Source organism: Neodiprion fabricii, chromosome 6, assembly GCF_021155785.1.
Source record: "Neodiprion fabricii isolate iyNeoFabr1 chromosome 6, iyNeoFabr1.1, whole genome shotgun sequence".
Classification (NCBI taxonomy): domain Eukaryota; kingdom Metazoa; phylum Arthropoda; class Insecta; order Hymenoptera; family Diprionidae; genus Neodiprion; species Neodiprion fabricii.
Window position 1 is genome coordinate 28,512,436 of NC_060244.1, and position 15,214 is coordinate 28,527,649.

The 15,214-nt window shown below is 36.8% G+C and overlaps 2 protein-coding genes across 6 annotated transcripts in view; both read left to right on the plus strand.

Annotated features, from left to right (window-relative positions):
* The window catches only part of LOC124185668 (trace amine-associated receptor 9), a 75,043-nt gene extending 70,494 nt beyond the window's left edge, over nucleotides 1–4,549 (plus strand). For 3 of the 4 annotated variants that reach the window (XM_046576643.1, XM_046576644.1, XM_046576645.1), the window contains one exon: nucleotides 1,072–3,587. In XM_046576643.1, coding sequence (XP_046432599.1) covers nucleotides 1,072–1,223 — 152 coding nt within the window. In that variant the 3' untranslated portion in view covers nucleotides 1,224–3,587. Of the gene's footprint in view, nucleotides 1–1,071; nucleotides 3,588–4,437 lie in introns of those variants that run through there. The other variant, XM_046576646.1, reaches the window with a different exon arrangement.
* A 4,602-nt stretch (nucleotides 4,550–9,151) lies between these two features.
* On the plus strand, nucleotides 9,152–15,186 carry LOC124185663 (cytoplasmic dynein 2 intermediate chain 1). Of its 2 annotated transcripts, XM_046576631.1 has the most exons (17): nucleotides 9,152–9,353; nucleotides 9,783–10,586; nucleotides 10,657–10,773; nucleotides 10,862–11,040; nucleotides 11,298–11,451; nucleotides 11,530–11,670; nucleotides 11,786–11,926; nucleotides 12,012–12,320; nucleotides 12,416–12,588; nucleotides 12,699–12,805; nucleotides 12,901–13,013; nucleotides 13,084–13,235; nucleotides 13,360–13,508; nucleotides 13,587–13,645; nucleotides 13,823–13,977; nucleotides 14,060–14,192; nucleotides 14,322–15,186. In XM_046576631.1, exons 1-17 carry the CDS (start codon nucleotides 9,342–9,344, stop codon nucleotides 14,442–14,444), a joined length of 3,021 nt encoding a protein of 1,006 aa, XP_046432587.1. In that variant the 5' UTR covers nucleotides 9,152–9,341; the 3' UTR covers nucleotides 14,445–15,186. The 2 variants fall into 2 exon arrangements, with proteins under 2 accessions (XP_046432587.1, XP_046432588.1); XM_046576632.1 differs by lacking the exons at nucleotides 13,360–13,508; nucleotides 14,060–14,192; nucleotides 14,322–15,186 and having other exon boundaries at nucleotides 13,823–13,964.
* Nucleotides 15,187–15,214: the final 28 nt, after the last annotated feature.

Here is a 15,214-nt window from a genome sequence, read left to right on the forward strand (position 1 = left end):
TGCTGCCGCATCGCGATGTCGATGCAAAAACCGATATTAAAAACCAGTTTACCGAGTCGTTCGTATTTCTATAGCATTGTTCGACGCGATAACCGAGTGGCGTTGTGTATGATACTCTCGTTTTATTTTCATTTACAATGCTAATATACAGTGCGTCTCTCGATCGTTGGATTTATTTTCATACGGTCGTTCATTTTATCGACATTAACTTGCGAACTCAAAAAAAAAATGATTCGTTAACAGGTACTTTGGAAGGTACAAAGGTTTTTGACAAAAGCGGATCCAATATCGCGGTTAGAAATTAAGAAAGGCTAAATAATTATTGAACTTGATGATCACATGTCTTCCACATTTTGCACAGGTATCGTGAAATCAGAAACGAAGCGTCGTTATATCTCCCAGTGCATCGATTTTGAAAACATCTTCAAGTCGGTCAAAATTAACTAAAACAATTCACTTTGTATGGAATCAATCACAGCTTCCTTTCTACCTCCGACAATCAATCGTGCAGATTTCGGAGTGATTTATTTGATTTCCAAGTCCCCTTGAAGCTTTGTAATTAATGAAAATCACGAAATTCATAGATGTAAAAAAATTTGGACACCTTTATCGCGGAAATTACTGATTCTTGGGACTTGTGTCTATGAGAATATGTAAACTGAGAAGAATTTCATTTGTTACAGTAACTAGAAAAATTTAGTAAAACAGGCATCGTTAAAAAAACTGTTTGAACATCGTTGGAATTACGAAAAACGAGATACGCCTAACCATTTTGCGCTATCGTCGATCCTCTTTTGGTAATTGCAACGCAAAATCAGTTTGTTCGGTTTACTTTACTTCTTTAGTTAAACAAAACTTTGAAATCAATTTGTCGCTGCACAAGCATTAAATTTTCCACCTAGAACCATATTTTTCGATTGTTGTAAAAAATGAAAATAGTCAAGGACCGACCGGTAACCGTAACTAAATATTTCTCCCACAATCAGCGTAGGTATAACATAATGAAAATCCAGTTTGCTGGGTCCTTTAGATTTCTCGAGTTCGGTTGTCGAGATAAATATCTGCTTTCAGGCATGGAACGATGCTCGATGGAGAGGTGTTCAATGGGGCGATGTTCCTCCCTCTCTTTGGCGACGACGCCGCCGCCTCTTCCTTGGGAAACGGGACCTTCTTGCGTCGGCGTCGGCGTCGGCGTCGCTGGTGGAAGAGAAAGCCCGACGTGAGTGCGGAGTGTCGCCACGCAGACGGAGGACGAGCCATCCTCCCCTGATCACTGCAGTTAGTACTGCGTGGCGGCGCGACTTATCGATAATTACTGCACTCGCCATCCTCATCCTCATCCTCATCCTCATCCTCATCCTCATCCTCACCTTCGTCTTCGCCGCTGCCGGATCGAAAGCTTACCCGACTTGCTGACGCGGATTAGTAATCAAAATTCAGTTTTGCCGGAGGTTTGAAGAAGAAGAATTCTTCAAATTTAGTAGGGAAAATATAACTGTAATATAGACATGAAATTCAGGAATCAACAGCTCACTGACTTCATTCATTCGATAATATCATGCCAAATTTTCTACCCATTTACTTTCTTTTTTTTTTTTTTTTGCTATATTCTCAGCAACTTTCGAAGAGACGTTTGTTTATTTAGTTATTTGCTTTTGTGAAAGCCTGAATATGATTATACATTTGTGTCATATTTGCCGAACAAAAAAAAATGATACGTGAAAATTAGCACTAGCTACGTATATAAATCGCGTTTTATATAAATATATTATATGTAATACTACGATAAACAATATTATATAAAATAGTAACGGTTGCCAATTTCGAAGCGATAATAAATTATTGAATATATTCGATATGACGTATACATTATGTAAATAATAATATATAACGTGACATATAAAAGTACGTATTATGTAAAAAATCAATCAAAGTATGTATATGTAAAAACTCTAGTTGTATACGTTCACTCGTACATACATATACTGGAAATTCAATTTCGAAAGTTTTCAATTACGATTATTATTTACAATTTGAATTATCGTACCTATAAATATTGGTTCAGAATCTCACGGTGTGTGAGAAAAAGTTGACGCTGGGTCGAATTGTGTTTCGAGGCGGGAAAACAAGGGAGAATGAAAACAAATTGATAATTAGATAATGGACCAAATGGACTGCCTGATTATTTGTAATCTCATAGTCGCGTTATAAATTTTATTTTCGTTTCTCATTATATAATTATACAATTATACGTGTAATATATACCTCTGATCTCGCATGGCGTAGGAAATTACTAAGATAATGTGTTTTTATTATTGAAATACTTGTATCGTTCCTCAAGACACAAGAGAGAGAGAGAGAGAGAGAGAGAGAGAGAGAGAGAGAGAGAGAGAGGGAGGGAAAAAAATGTGTTCATTTTAATTTAATATTCAAAGTGTCTTGAACAGTTTTAGACTTTTTGCCAGAATTAAAATGATCAAGAACTGCCACGTACTTTCAGAAATTACGTTACTTACGAATTATCCCTCTTCTCAGCACATTTCCGCATAATCACTTATCGCACTTACTTTTGTTCGTCGGTCGTAAATTACTACATTACTGACGAATTAATGAATGAATTTCACCAAAGCACTTGTGAAATCGGACAATGATTCAGAATTGTATTAAAATTGCGTATAACTTTACGGCTCGGTTGAAAATGATTAGATATAAGTGTATAAAATATAATGTATAATTAAAATCGTTATCGGGAGTTGATTATCGCTGCAGAGAATTAAAACCATATTAAATTGAGCTGTGAAATGTGTACGTGGAGAAAATGAGACGGTGTATTACGGTGTCTGCAGATGCGGAAATAAATTTATAATCCTCGGATATTCATTCTTCGTTGTTATATATCATGTGCATATAAATACATCTATTTTACTTTTTTCGTATTACTTGTCTAGGTAAAGAAATAAATAAAAATCAACGTAATCGCGAGTAAATTGTAGCGAGCGAAAGAACGAGATAAATGAATAAATGTGAGAGAATAAAAAATAATTATACAACATAATGATAAAATAACGGTTGTAGATATAAATTTGGAACTTTTGTTACAAATTCGTACGTAGGTTCATATTGTCTTTATATTCGAAATATTGTTACGTGTACGGTGTTGCGCGTCTGCTGCAAGAGAAACCTGAAATTTTCTAACCGATATAGGTAATGCAAAAAACTTTGCCGGCGATTACATGAAAAAAAAAAAAAATAAGAAGAACAATTAAATTTTAATTAAACGCACAAGCATAGATCGGCGGATAATTTTTAGATAGCAATTAATCCTATATAATTATAATCTACATAATTCAACGTGTAATAATGTAAAACTTTCTCGTACACGCATAATATAATACGAAGCAATTACCTTGTATACAAGATTCATCCCAAAGACTCAAGCAATATCGAGGCGAATTGACGTACAATCGATATAAATACAATTTTACGAGACGATCGAGATTATTTTCCGTCTCTCAATTTTTATTAAAAAAAAAAAAAAAAAAAAAGAAACGCACAACAAACCATCGCATGTTATTGCAATAACATCTGATGATTGTTTTAGTGCAGTTTCATTTTCCATAGATTCTGTGTCTTGCAAAAGATTTCATTGAAACGAAAACATGCATACGCCTCAACGCATTTCTCAACAAGGTTAGTGATCAACGATTACCGATTGAAAACGCTAACAATAGGTTACAATGCGGGTAATGCCATCATACAGATCGTCAAATATCCGAATCGAAGAAATTTATTATACACATACATCCGATATCGTGTTTATTTATCCTGTAAAACTGTTGTTCTGTATAAAGAGTATAAAGAAACATAAATAATAAGATAAGACTGCACGCGTGCAGCGACGTGTTTTGACGTTAATGAACGTTTAATGAAATAATCAATTAATTAATATACATATGTATATCCACACTATGCGAAAAAGAAGCACTGTTATATCAGCGTAATTTCAAACAATAATATATACGAGATTTTTAGAATAAATGTTCCGCTTTCATTTCGTTCCCGGTTTTTTTTCTTGTCGTTCATTGTTGCAGATATTCAGAATAAAGCTATTCGCGTGGGAAAATTTATCAGAATAAAAAAAAAATCCAACGTACCGTACAAGGTACGTATGTATATGTATACCAGCGCGAATTTATTTGTTTTCTGAAAAGTAATAAATGAAGTACTTTTCTTCTCGCGCACAGTGAGAAATACGTAAATTGGTCTCAGTGCTCGCGTAACAAGACTGAAACTCGTTTTTTACCAATCGAAAAATAGAGACTCGAAGAGCGATAATGAAAAAAGAAAAATATACGAGGAAGAAAAAAAAAAAAAAGCTCCATAACCGAGATATCGACGCCGGTGAAGAAATATTGGTTCAACTTGTTTATTTTTCAGGATGAAATACTAGAGGGACGGTGTACAGCTTCGAAGAAAACGACGCCATTACCCATGATAACCCTGGATATGAAAGTGCAAACGTATAATATTCGGTATTAAATCCCCGAACAATATTTATCGCGTACGATGTACGTTTCGACGAATCGTCAAGCTTGCAGGAAAAAAAAACGCAGGAAACTTTCTGATTGAAAAATTCGAGTGTTGGAAGAAAATTGTAACACGACCGAATGATTACGCTGATGAGCGACAAGATTTTTTATTTATTTCTTTTTATTTATATGTATATATTTCCTTTCTTGCTGTTATTCTTTTCCCGGCAACAACTTTTCCCGCGATACAATCTTTTGGGCAAACCAGTCGGCGTCTGCTTGTCGCCCATATTTTCGCGGACGAGCGAACAAACGCCGAGGCCAGAGGCGTCGTCACCGGGTAAAGAATGCCTTCCGTCCATTTTCCACCAGCATCCGGCCTCTCTAATCTCCACCCCTTCGAGTCTGCAGATATTCCCGTCTTCTCTCACCCCTCCTGCTGTTTTTCTGCTCTCTTGTTTTTACACCCCCTCTAATTGTTTCTGAAACGTTCGGCCCAGATAGACCGCTCTCTGCCTATATACCCACTCTATCATCCCCAACCCTTACACTTGTACCGCAGACGCTCCATCTTCTCTCGTACAGTGATTTATGCGATTTGTCACGGAGTGACCAACGGAATTTCTACTCCGGTAGGGCTTTATTTATTTTTATTATACACGCATATTCGAATTTGAACAGCTGTGTATGATTGACTGAAAAAAAAAAAAAAAAAAAAAACAAGAGAAATTTTCTTCGGTAAAGAACAATTTCATCACCGTATGTGTATGTAATAATCGCGAGCCGTGCAGAAAAATGTAGAAAAACGTTATTTTCTTTTCTTCCAAGTCGAATTTTAGAGGGTTGTACGCATTTTCCTATAGCTGAGTAAACTTTACTAACGCAACTTACTCCCTTACCGGTTATCTCGTTTATTTTTTCCTCTATCTCTGCCTCGGGTTGTGTCTGTGAATTTTTCCCGAGTCGCGATACAGAGTTTCAAGGGTGAATAAAATTTCACGGAACTCGAACCGCGAGCAAATCTGCAAAAGACGTACGTCATGGACGATAGAATCCCTTGGATATAACTTTTAATTCGAATACAGCCGTTCACTGTACTCCACTCCTCAAACTTGTGAAATTCTGTTGGACAGTTTTGGAAAAGTTAAAATCTAATTCGCGGGTAAAGATTCAGTCTCGTACGAAGACTTAGATCCGATTACTTTTCCTGCGCCAATCAGGATAAACTCGTGAAAATACTTTGTCGTCTCGTTCCGTGATTTGAATAGTTTGAAACGGGATCCCGAGCGTCAGTTTTCCGCCGAAATTCTGCCGCTGAAATCCGTCGTAACAATTACTTCATGGATAATTGACACTGAATTTGATACGGGGGATGAAATTTATTTACCCGCGCTGTGTTAATGGAGACTTTTGCCTTCATCCCCACGTCAAAAGTGATGATAACGCAGCGTTACACTTCGGTTGTATAAGTTGACTAACGTGCTTAATTAATTGCAGCTCGTCAAGCTTCAGTTTATACAATGTATGTATAATATGTATATACGTATGCGTAGATACAACGTAGGTACTAAATTCATTCCGACTTTCGTAAAGCGTTGGGGTTGAATCATTTTCGGAAAACGTGGCCTGAATGTTTACCGAGTTTCTCGCTACGTATAATTTCTGACTTTCTTTACACGCGAGTGAATTTTGTAAAACCTTGCAAATCGCGAATTCTAATTCATCGTTAATAATTACGCCATTGCATTACGTTATATAAATTTTCTTCACACCCCGTCCATTTATCTCGCTCTTGCTTTTATAATTTACGAGCAGAAAAATACGAGCCGAATTCCTCGGGGTGCGATATTGCCGAAGAGGTGAAACGACTGGCAGGATCCGGCTATCTGCTTCGAGCAGCGAGAAACAGATGCTCTCCCTCGGGATTCCGAAGTCTGATTATCGACGATCGAGTCGCCCGATATGATATTCGGACACACAGCAGCCGCTTTTTCGAAGGACTCGTGTCTTCTGCAGGGAAACACGGTTCGCGTCGATTTTCGCGATAAGCAGTAGCAGCGATTAGTTTATACGTGTGTGCCTTTATACCGGCATTAATCGATTGAGGTTGGATTTTGTCGGGTGGTTCTTAATTACCTTAATTATACCGGAGAAGTAACAGCCGTTGAAGCATAAATTCACAAATCACGATAACAAAGGACCTCTTCTTCGGTAAAAATTTTAAACCCCATTTAAAAAGAGCTTATCGTCTCACTTTCTGAACCAATTTAACGCCCCGCAGTTCGATTTTAATTATCTGTAATTAACCGCGGTAATTTCTATCGCAAATATCAACCGCACCTTTCAATCATTCGCCTCAATTTACCGAACCCTGTTCTTATTGACTGGCTATTCCACGGCGTTTAATCACTCGAGTCTATATCCAACTCACGCGGAAAGGCTTTACACATAACTATACGTGTATACGCCATATGAATTATTCATTTCAATCCTGAAAGAAACTCCCTGATCGCGACCTTTCGTCGATATTTCGATTACATTGCTGGGAATAATCGATACAGAAATGAAATAAAAAAAAAGTGTGCAGCTAGACGTAAGTGAAAATAGATATTTTCGTACGGTTACAGTATACGCGAGATCGTCTTTGTCGGAAACGATATATTTTATGTCAAATAAAATCTATGTAGGGACTATATTTCTTCGTCTCGAAAAACTATGGCCGTATTCCGCGTTTTTGGGGGCAATAAAGTTTAACCCCTGTATACGTGTACATTCGGCTATATCACAAGGCCGCACGTACAAACGTACATACATACCTAGCATCGTTCAGCAAGGGAAACATTTATTCTATTATGGCGGTTCGTATCCTTGCCGTCCACCCTTCGCGAGTGGATCCATAAGCATGCGAATAAAATTTGAGTCAAGACTTTGCCGTCCCATTTTCCCCGCGGTAACAGCGAAAAGAAACTTTACACGTGAAACCGATTTACATCCTTTTAGTCGAGTAATGGTCGTGAGATCTTTAACGTAAAATTAGCGTCCCTGCAGAGCGATATGACGGTGAATAGAGAGTAATCAGAGCAGATCGTTTCAGGTAATTGTAGAGACATTAGGGGCATCTAAAGGCTCGTGTAGGCTATTTGACTTTTGTTTAGCTACATTCAGTCGATATTCCGCAAAAGCGGTTAGAAAAAAATTTAGTCCCATCATTAAACGCAGGTTCCTCAATTCGCAAATTTTTTTCCGGAAGACGACGTCTTTCCGAGTCCGAAGAAGTACTTTTTTCCCATCCGATGCTCCGTCCATATTTTAGTTCTGTGCTATTACCGGTCATTTCCTATTTTCTACATGAGAAAAAAAAAACAAAAAAAAACAACAACAACCACAAAAAAAAAAAGGTTCAAGGCTCGTACAGGTCGGTGGGATTCGCAGGTTTGTAAAGTAAAATTTGAGCTTGTCAAACTTGTCGAATATGTTGAGGTTTTTTGAACATCGCAGATATGCAACGTAAGAAATTGTTACGCCATATTTCACCAGAAACGCGACTCGACGCGGAGTGAAATATTTTCTGTTTATTCAGTCGATGGCTCCCGGACATGGGGAGCATATCCTGACCCAGGAGCCTCAGACCGAGGAACGAATATGATGGATATAAACTCGGACGTCCAGCGTAAACGGGGGCATATTTCACCCGGACGATCCGTGTCTGTCCATTCTACAGTATCTCGAACTCGGTGGGTATTTTTCCCAAAGACGCAGGTCGGCTTCCGGGTCGAGGCGAAGAAGGTGCAGCTTGGATGGGAAGAAAAATCGGGCGAGAAAACGGGGGAAAAAAGAGCGAGAAAGAAGCGGAGGATCAGGGAGGAAGAGTCATCGTCCGTAATCGGTGGTCGTTATCTCCCTTTCCGTCTCTTCCCTTCCCTGCATCGCACGATATTCCCCTTTCCTCGTTCACCACACCGTTCACCGTAAAGTGCTCGTAAACACCATAAAAATAGTCATTTTCCTCCATCAGAGAGTCCTGCCAAATTCTAGGGGCTTCTTTCGACGGAATGAAACATTCAGAGAAACGGACTTCCCGCATTTATATACATACATACTTGCCGGGGAGAATATCAGGATCAAGAAAATTTTCCAATGCTTCGATGCGAAGTGTCGTATGTACATAAATAAGCACCGAGGCTAATGGGACGATAAAAAGTTACATAAATTTCGAAATTTATGTTATAAGAATTACGCATCAGTGGGCCTCGGTTTATCATCTAAAATATCAAAGAGAACCACACTCCGATATATAATCAACGTTACTCAAAGTGATCAAGTTTCTTGTAGAAGTATTGAAATCGTGTAATTAATTTACGTAACTACATATTCCAAAATTCGAATTCAGAAGGAAGAGGAATTAATCGATTTTAAACTCCCAAAGATTTTGAATCAAGAGGAACTCGTTTGGAAGTAAAATCAGTTTTTTTTTCTCCACCTCTCACAATAAGGTCGAATCAATTCCATTGAATTGAAAATCTTGTTAACTTTTATGTATAATATGTTTCAATTTCGTCGATTGATCGTTTTTTGCAGATGTCTACATCTGTAGTGTGTCAACGGAAAAGGGTTGCAAAAAAAGGCGTGTAAGCTCAGTGGGGTAGTTCTGACCTTTTTACCCCTATAGATCGGTAAAAGAAATCCCTAAGCTACCGAGGGAGCAGAATATGTATTGCAGTGATATGAGACCGTAGATGCACGGCAGTTTACAATTTACATCATGGCGACCTCACGACTGTCAAAACAAATCAATTAACCACTTACCACATAATGTCAAGCAAGGTGAGTAGACATAAATATATATTTTCGATCTATAACAAGCACGTTGCTAATTGTTTGAAAAACATATACCACACTATGAATTGCTGTGACAATATTTCACCGAATAACCTCTCTTCCAATGTGAATATTTTATTCCAACGAACATTCATGGTGAAAATATACCTATATTGAGACAATTATGGGGATAAGAATGTTAAAGTATTTGAACAACTCTCAATCATTTTTCTAAGCAATTCTCACAGTTGGATTTGCACGTATAATACAAACAAACTGATGTAATATATTAAACGGATTCTCATTGCTCTATATACCTATATCTGTAACACTGTGATTATAACAATAATAGTAATAATAATAACAATAACGATGCTTAGCCAGCGGTTAAAGTATTGTGGTTTGTATTATTTGTTTTTTTTTTTCATTAACTAGGGCGCAATAAAGAAAACTGCAGGGTCGAGTACCGTATTAAAAACAAAAAACAGACAAGCAGGCGATGCATCTTCCGATGTCTTGGCGTCGCCCAACTCGAAAGACTCAAAACTTACGAAACTCAGAGATTCGAAGATACAAAAAACCCCACAGAACTCTTTTAACAAGCTGGCATCTAGCAGGATTAGTTCCATGGATAAGCCTGTTGGTTCTCAAACCAAATCAATCAGGCAAAATGGTCCTGGATCAACATCCATATCCAATACTGCTGCCAGCTCTCCGAGAACTGGAGCCCAGTTGACGAGCAGGACCACAACCTCGGGAGCAAAATTAGTTAGGCAGAAAATAGAAGTAGAGAAAAGGCTGAAGAATGTTCCGCCAGCGGAACGGAATAAATCAAAAGAGAAGGCGAGCAAAAGTTACTCGGAGAAAAGAGGATCAAGTTCGATATATTTGCCAAAAACGATTAGAAGCTCTAACGCTGCTGCAACTAGAACGTCTAGTCAAGTTATTGCATCGAAAACCAGTTCGGTGTCTACTCGCGATAAGCAGAGAGAAGGAAAATCGGAGAGTCCTTATAAATCAGCTGAGAAGAAGCCTAGACGAACGTCAAGAGAACGCAAAAAATCCAGAACTCTTAGTCCTAGCGAAATAAAGATGTTACACCAGGCTATGAAGACTGATAAAGCAGCAAATGATAGTCTGTCAAAGAAAGACAATAACTTGGTAAAATCCCACGGAGAGCAAAATCGTACCGCGACAAACGACAATACTGATGATTATGAATACGAAGATGATTTTGAAGTAATTTAAAATTCTTCAACTGGTTATTTGTAACTTGGTCTAGTTTGTTGTAACATTTTTCTATTCATAGGATTACGAATCGGACTTTCAAGAGTGTACTGATAGCGAAGTGTCAAACGTTAGCGAGGAACAGGAAATTTCAGAGAGTCCTGAACCTGAACCAATTGAAATGCAAAGAGAAGAGCAGGTAATTTCAATAGATCGTGAATTACTTCCATTGATATAAATTTTTTTCTGTGCAGACATAAAATTACTAAAGATTTCCTTACTTACAGATAAAAACGATAAACAGTGCAGATGGACGACGGAGCGAAGAGGAGCATATGCTAGATTCTGGTCACTATGAACTCACAGAGGCTAGAAAACGAGCTGCACGCATAGAATCTATGTCAATGAATCAGTCGAAGGCACCACCATTGCCAGAATTGAGACAGCCCATAAATAAATCGTATAGGTTCGCTATAGTTAAAATAAATTATCAAAAGTAATAAAGCTACTCACGAAAAACTGTGAACGGTTGCTTTATTTTAGTAGAGAGAGTATAAAAAATCGTATAATATACACACTGGAATTTTTAATTATCATTTTTAGCACAACCGGTTTAAATATTATCGATTCTTGGTTAAGAAATGGTCTTATGTATAATATAGTGAAAAAGCTTCATTATTTATTATTACTTCCACTAAATAATACGAATATTCGTTCGGTCAGGCAAGAGAAGACATCCGAAAATAAGTCATTACCCCCATCGTCGACGGACGAAGGTTTTGAGGATGGGAGATCTGGAGATTTTGCTAAATCTCCACCCGTATCACAAATATCTTTCATCGATTTTCAAAAACCAAAAGACGAGAAAGTGCAAAAGGTGAGAATATATATTATTACGATATAATCTTAAAAAATCTACAAATTGATTAACAAATCGAATTTTGTTTAAATCTAGAAATTGCTGTCAAAATCGAAAAGAGGAGAAGAATTGTTGAACATGATCAAATTGGACAATGTCGAATGGTCTCTCATTGAATACACGCCTATAGCTTATGAAGATTTTATACTGAATTATGGACGATTAAATACTCAACAGGTATGAAAATTGAATAATTAAGTCTACGAAATTTTCACCAATGATTGAAACGTATTCTCTGTAAAATTTAGCTTAGTAAAAACCAATACTATGGTGCATTTAAACACTTCTGCAGATCTCTGTACAAACCAACGAAGATAATCCCGAAACAGAAACGCAAACCGAGAGTATCGAATTTATAAATAAATGGACCCAACATCCTATAACGTGTAGAAGAAATTTGAACAACAGTGAAGACGTGAAATTGTTTAAATTGGTTAAGTTTTGTTCAGTTTTATTAATCGTTCAACTCTGCTAATGAAACTACTCAATACAGTAATGGTGAAATGTATCTTTATCAGGAACAAATCGGTGTTGGCGAAGATACAGACTGTGATGAAACGAACACACCAATTGTACCGACTTACGATATTCTACAGCTGAATGAGTTTTTGAGTAAAGCAGGAAAAGTCGTGCTCTCGTTGTTAGAAGAAAAAAAAGTTGGAGGAAACGTACTTCGGTCTAATTCGCACGAGTTACCCTTCAGCGAAGGCTTCATTAAGCTTGCCGTTGATTCGGTATCTTTTCTAGTTGATAGAACAGTATCGCTCCTACATTACTCAGAGACTTTGAATAAGATGTTACTGTCAATACACGTTCTGAACAGTGAGGTAAAAACAAACATATTTTATACAAGCCATTGAATTTTTTTTTATCCTGTCAATCAAAATAATGTCAGGTTCTTAAGTTGACAAAATTATAACAGGGAATTGAAACTTCGAACAAGGAAGATTATCTAACCGACTGTTGCATCGGATGTGTTTGGAGTACCTCAGAACCATCGAGGCCAGTGAAACTCTTTTACTCATCTTGTTCTATAACAGCTTGCTGTTTTCACTCGACGAATTACAACGTCGTATTTGCAGGCCTAGAAGACGGGTATGTAAATTCAGTTTTATTAAAGTACCGATTAGTTGCACCAGATGTGGAAAGTTCAGACCTAAAAATGCGCTAATGACTTTTTATTTCAATGTTTGATTGTTCAACAGGTCAATAAATCTGTGGGATCTTAGAGAAGATGCGATGTGGCATCAAAAAGTAACCGATAAGGTAAATGAGGTGGACTGGGTGTTGCGATCACCAACTTACACTACAGGTAAAGCAGAGAATTCTCGTAATTCATTTTAATCCGCACATTTTGCATATTCTGTGTAATGCGCATTTCTCCATAATTTTGACTGCTTGTTTCAGCCGACAGTGTCAGTGATAATTATCACAGTTCCGAAATTGTCGCTATTCGTGTTGTATCTTACATTGAAAAAGACACATCAAATGCAAGCAACAACAGACTTGCACCGATTCAGGTAAGTTTAACTATCCTCACGTTGAAAAAACTGTTCACTTTGGTAACAGTACGTGTGATGTAACTTTCAGATTTGCACTTTAGACGAAGAAGGAGAGTTAATTGTTTGGAGTGTATTATACACCATGGGAATTCGCACGGATGATTTAGGATTGGCTCACTGGGGTGACATTAGACTTCAGAAAACCCAACAGATTGCAATAAACACTAGAAGGGATAAACTGTAAGTGAAAGTCTGGTTCCTCATTTATTACTAAAATTTCCTTCAATAGCTAGACCCTAAATAAATAAACAAAACTGGATTCTTTATCACTGAATACCTAATTTCGTATCTCGATATATTTCAGGGAAAAGATTTACACCGGCTATTTTGATATGCATGTTGATAGCGTTGATACTAACAATCTATTTCTCGCTACTAATACCAATAGCATCTTGCATGCAACGTGTATTGGCAACAAAGTTGCACCCAACATTTACCGAGGGAATGAAATTGGTCAGTTACGCAATAATCTAATATTATCAATTTAGAGCAGTTTCAACATACTCATTTTTTATATGTGCTGAATTACAGAATTCTGTGGTGGTACTCGATGTATTGAAGGATGTCCTTTCAAACGATCGTACTTTCTGGTAAAAATTCACATGATTGTCGTTCGTGCACCTAGATTATTTAAACCTCATAATTTTATTAAAACTCATACTTACTTTAACGCTCGTTGGTATATCTTAAGGATATTTGCAAATAATTGAAAACGTAATGTCATTTTTCAATTATGTTACATAAATATCAATTTTCAATTCCATTAGGTGGGCTGTGACGATGGCACTATACGACTTCATTCGCTGAAGATTGAGCGAGCTCTTTTGCAATTAATTGACGATGAATGTAAAAACCCAGTTAAATCTGTACAGTGGTCAAAATCCAAGCCGTTTACAATTTTCGTTTTAGACAGTGCCTCCAAGTGAGTTGATTATGTATCTACACTTATTCAGAGACCAGAACCTTTTTTTCATATTGCAAATCGTCCATTTCCTCAATTTTAGAATCCACATATGGAACCTGAGCAACAGTGATATATATCCTATGTATACCATTTCAACAAAGAAATGGGGATACGTAACAAGTATGCAATTATCCCCATGCAAAACTGATCACGATTTGATCAACCAATATTTGGTAAGTTGTAATTTATACTCTGTCAATAGTTTCGGAAGTTGTTTTATATATATATATATATATATGGAAATTATATTTAATTGACTTTAATAATATGGCTAAATTAATTTCGAATATCCTGAATTTTAGGCTCTTGGAACGGATAATGGTCGGATTGAGATTCATAAGTTGAAGAAGGATTTCTGCTACAGTCAAAGAAATGAATCCGACCAGGAGCTCGAAACGTTTTCAAGATATGTAGATATTTTGTAGTTGCTAGTCAAATTTTAACTCCAGGTAATGTACGATAGGTATGTTTTCAACAAAAACCGCCTCTTCTAATTTTTTATTTATTGAATCGATTTAGTCGATAGATCGATTTCAAATTATTCGCGAATATCAGGTACGTAAAATCGTTAGGAGTTGAGTGCAGAAAATCATGTTCGAATCACGCGTCGTTGCCGTCTGCAACGAATGTTGGATGGATAATTACTCAAATATAGTTTAGAATATATACATACGTATATGACAATCTTTATACCTAACGAATTGTAAGACTGGATATCGGCTAAACTTTAGAATGAATCTTTGATTTTTATTATTTAATTTATTGTAATTAGTGCAATGATAATGAAATATCATGTCTCGGGAATCGTAGGAATTGCGACAATTATGTACCGAACATATTCTTAAGTAAAAGTTATGTACTATAAAAAGTGGTCATAACATCGATTTATGCACGCCATGTCCGATAAACCGTGTTCCAATGATATGGGTCCAATATCAATCTTTGCAGTTCGCATATATCTATTTAAAATCTGATTAATGTTCTTTTATGAATTGTTGAATTCCCCATGTCGGGCCTGTGTAAAACACTAATGTAAAACAAAAATACTAATCACTGTTATACCTGCGAGTTCTACTAAGAGCTCCGAATATCACTCCGTCCATTAAGCACAGTTCTTAATACAAAAACTGTAGATATTAGTTAAGAATAGCTGTAAAATAAAATCACGTTTATGATAAAAAAAAACAAAAATAAC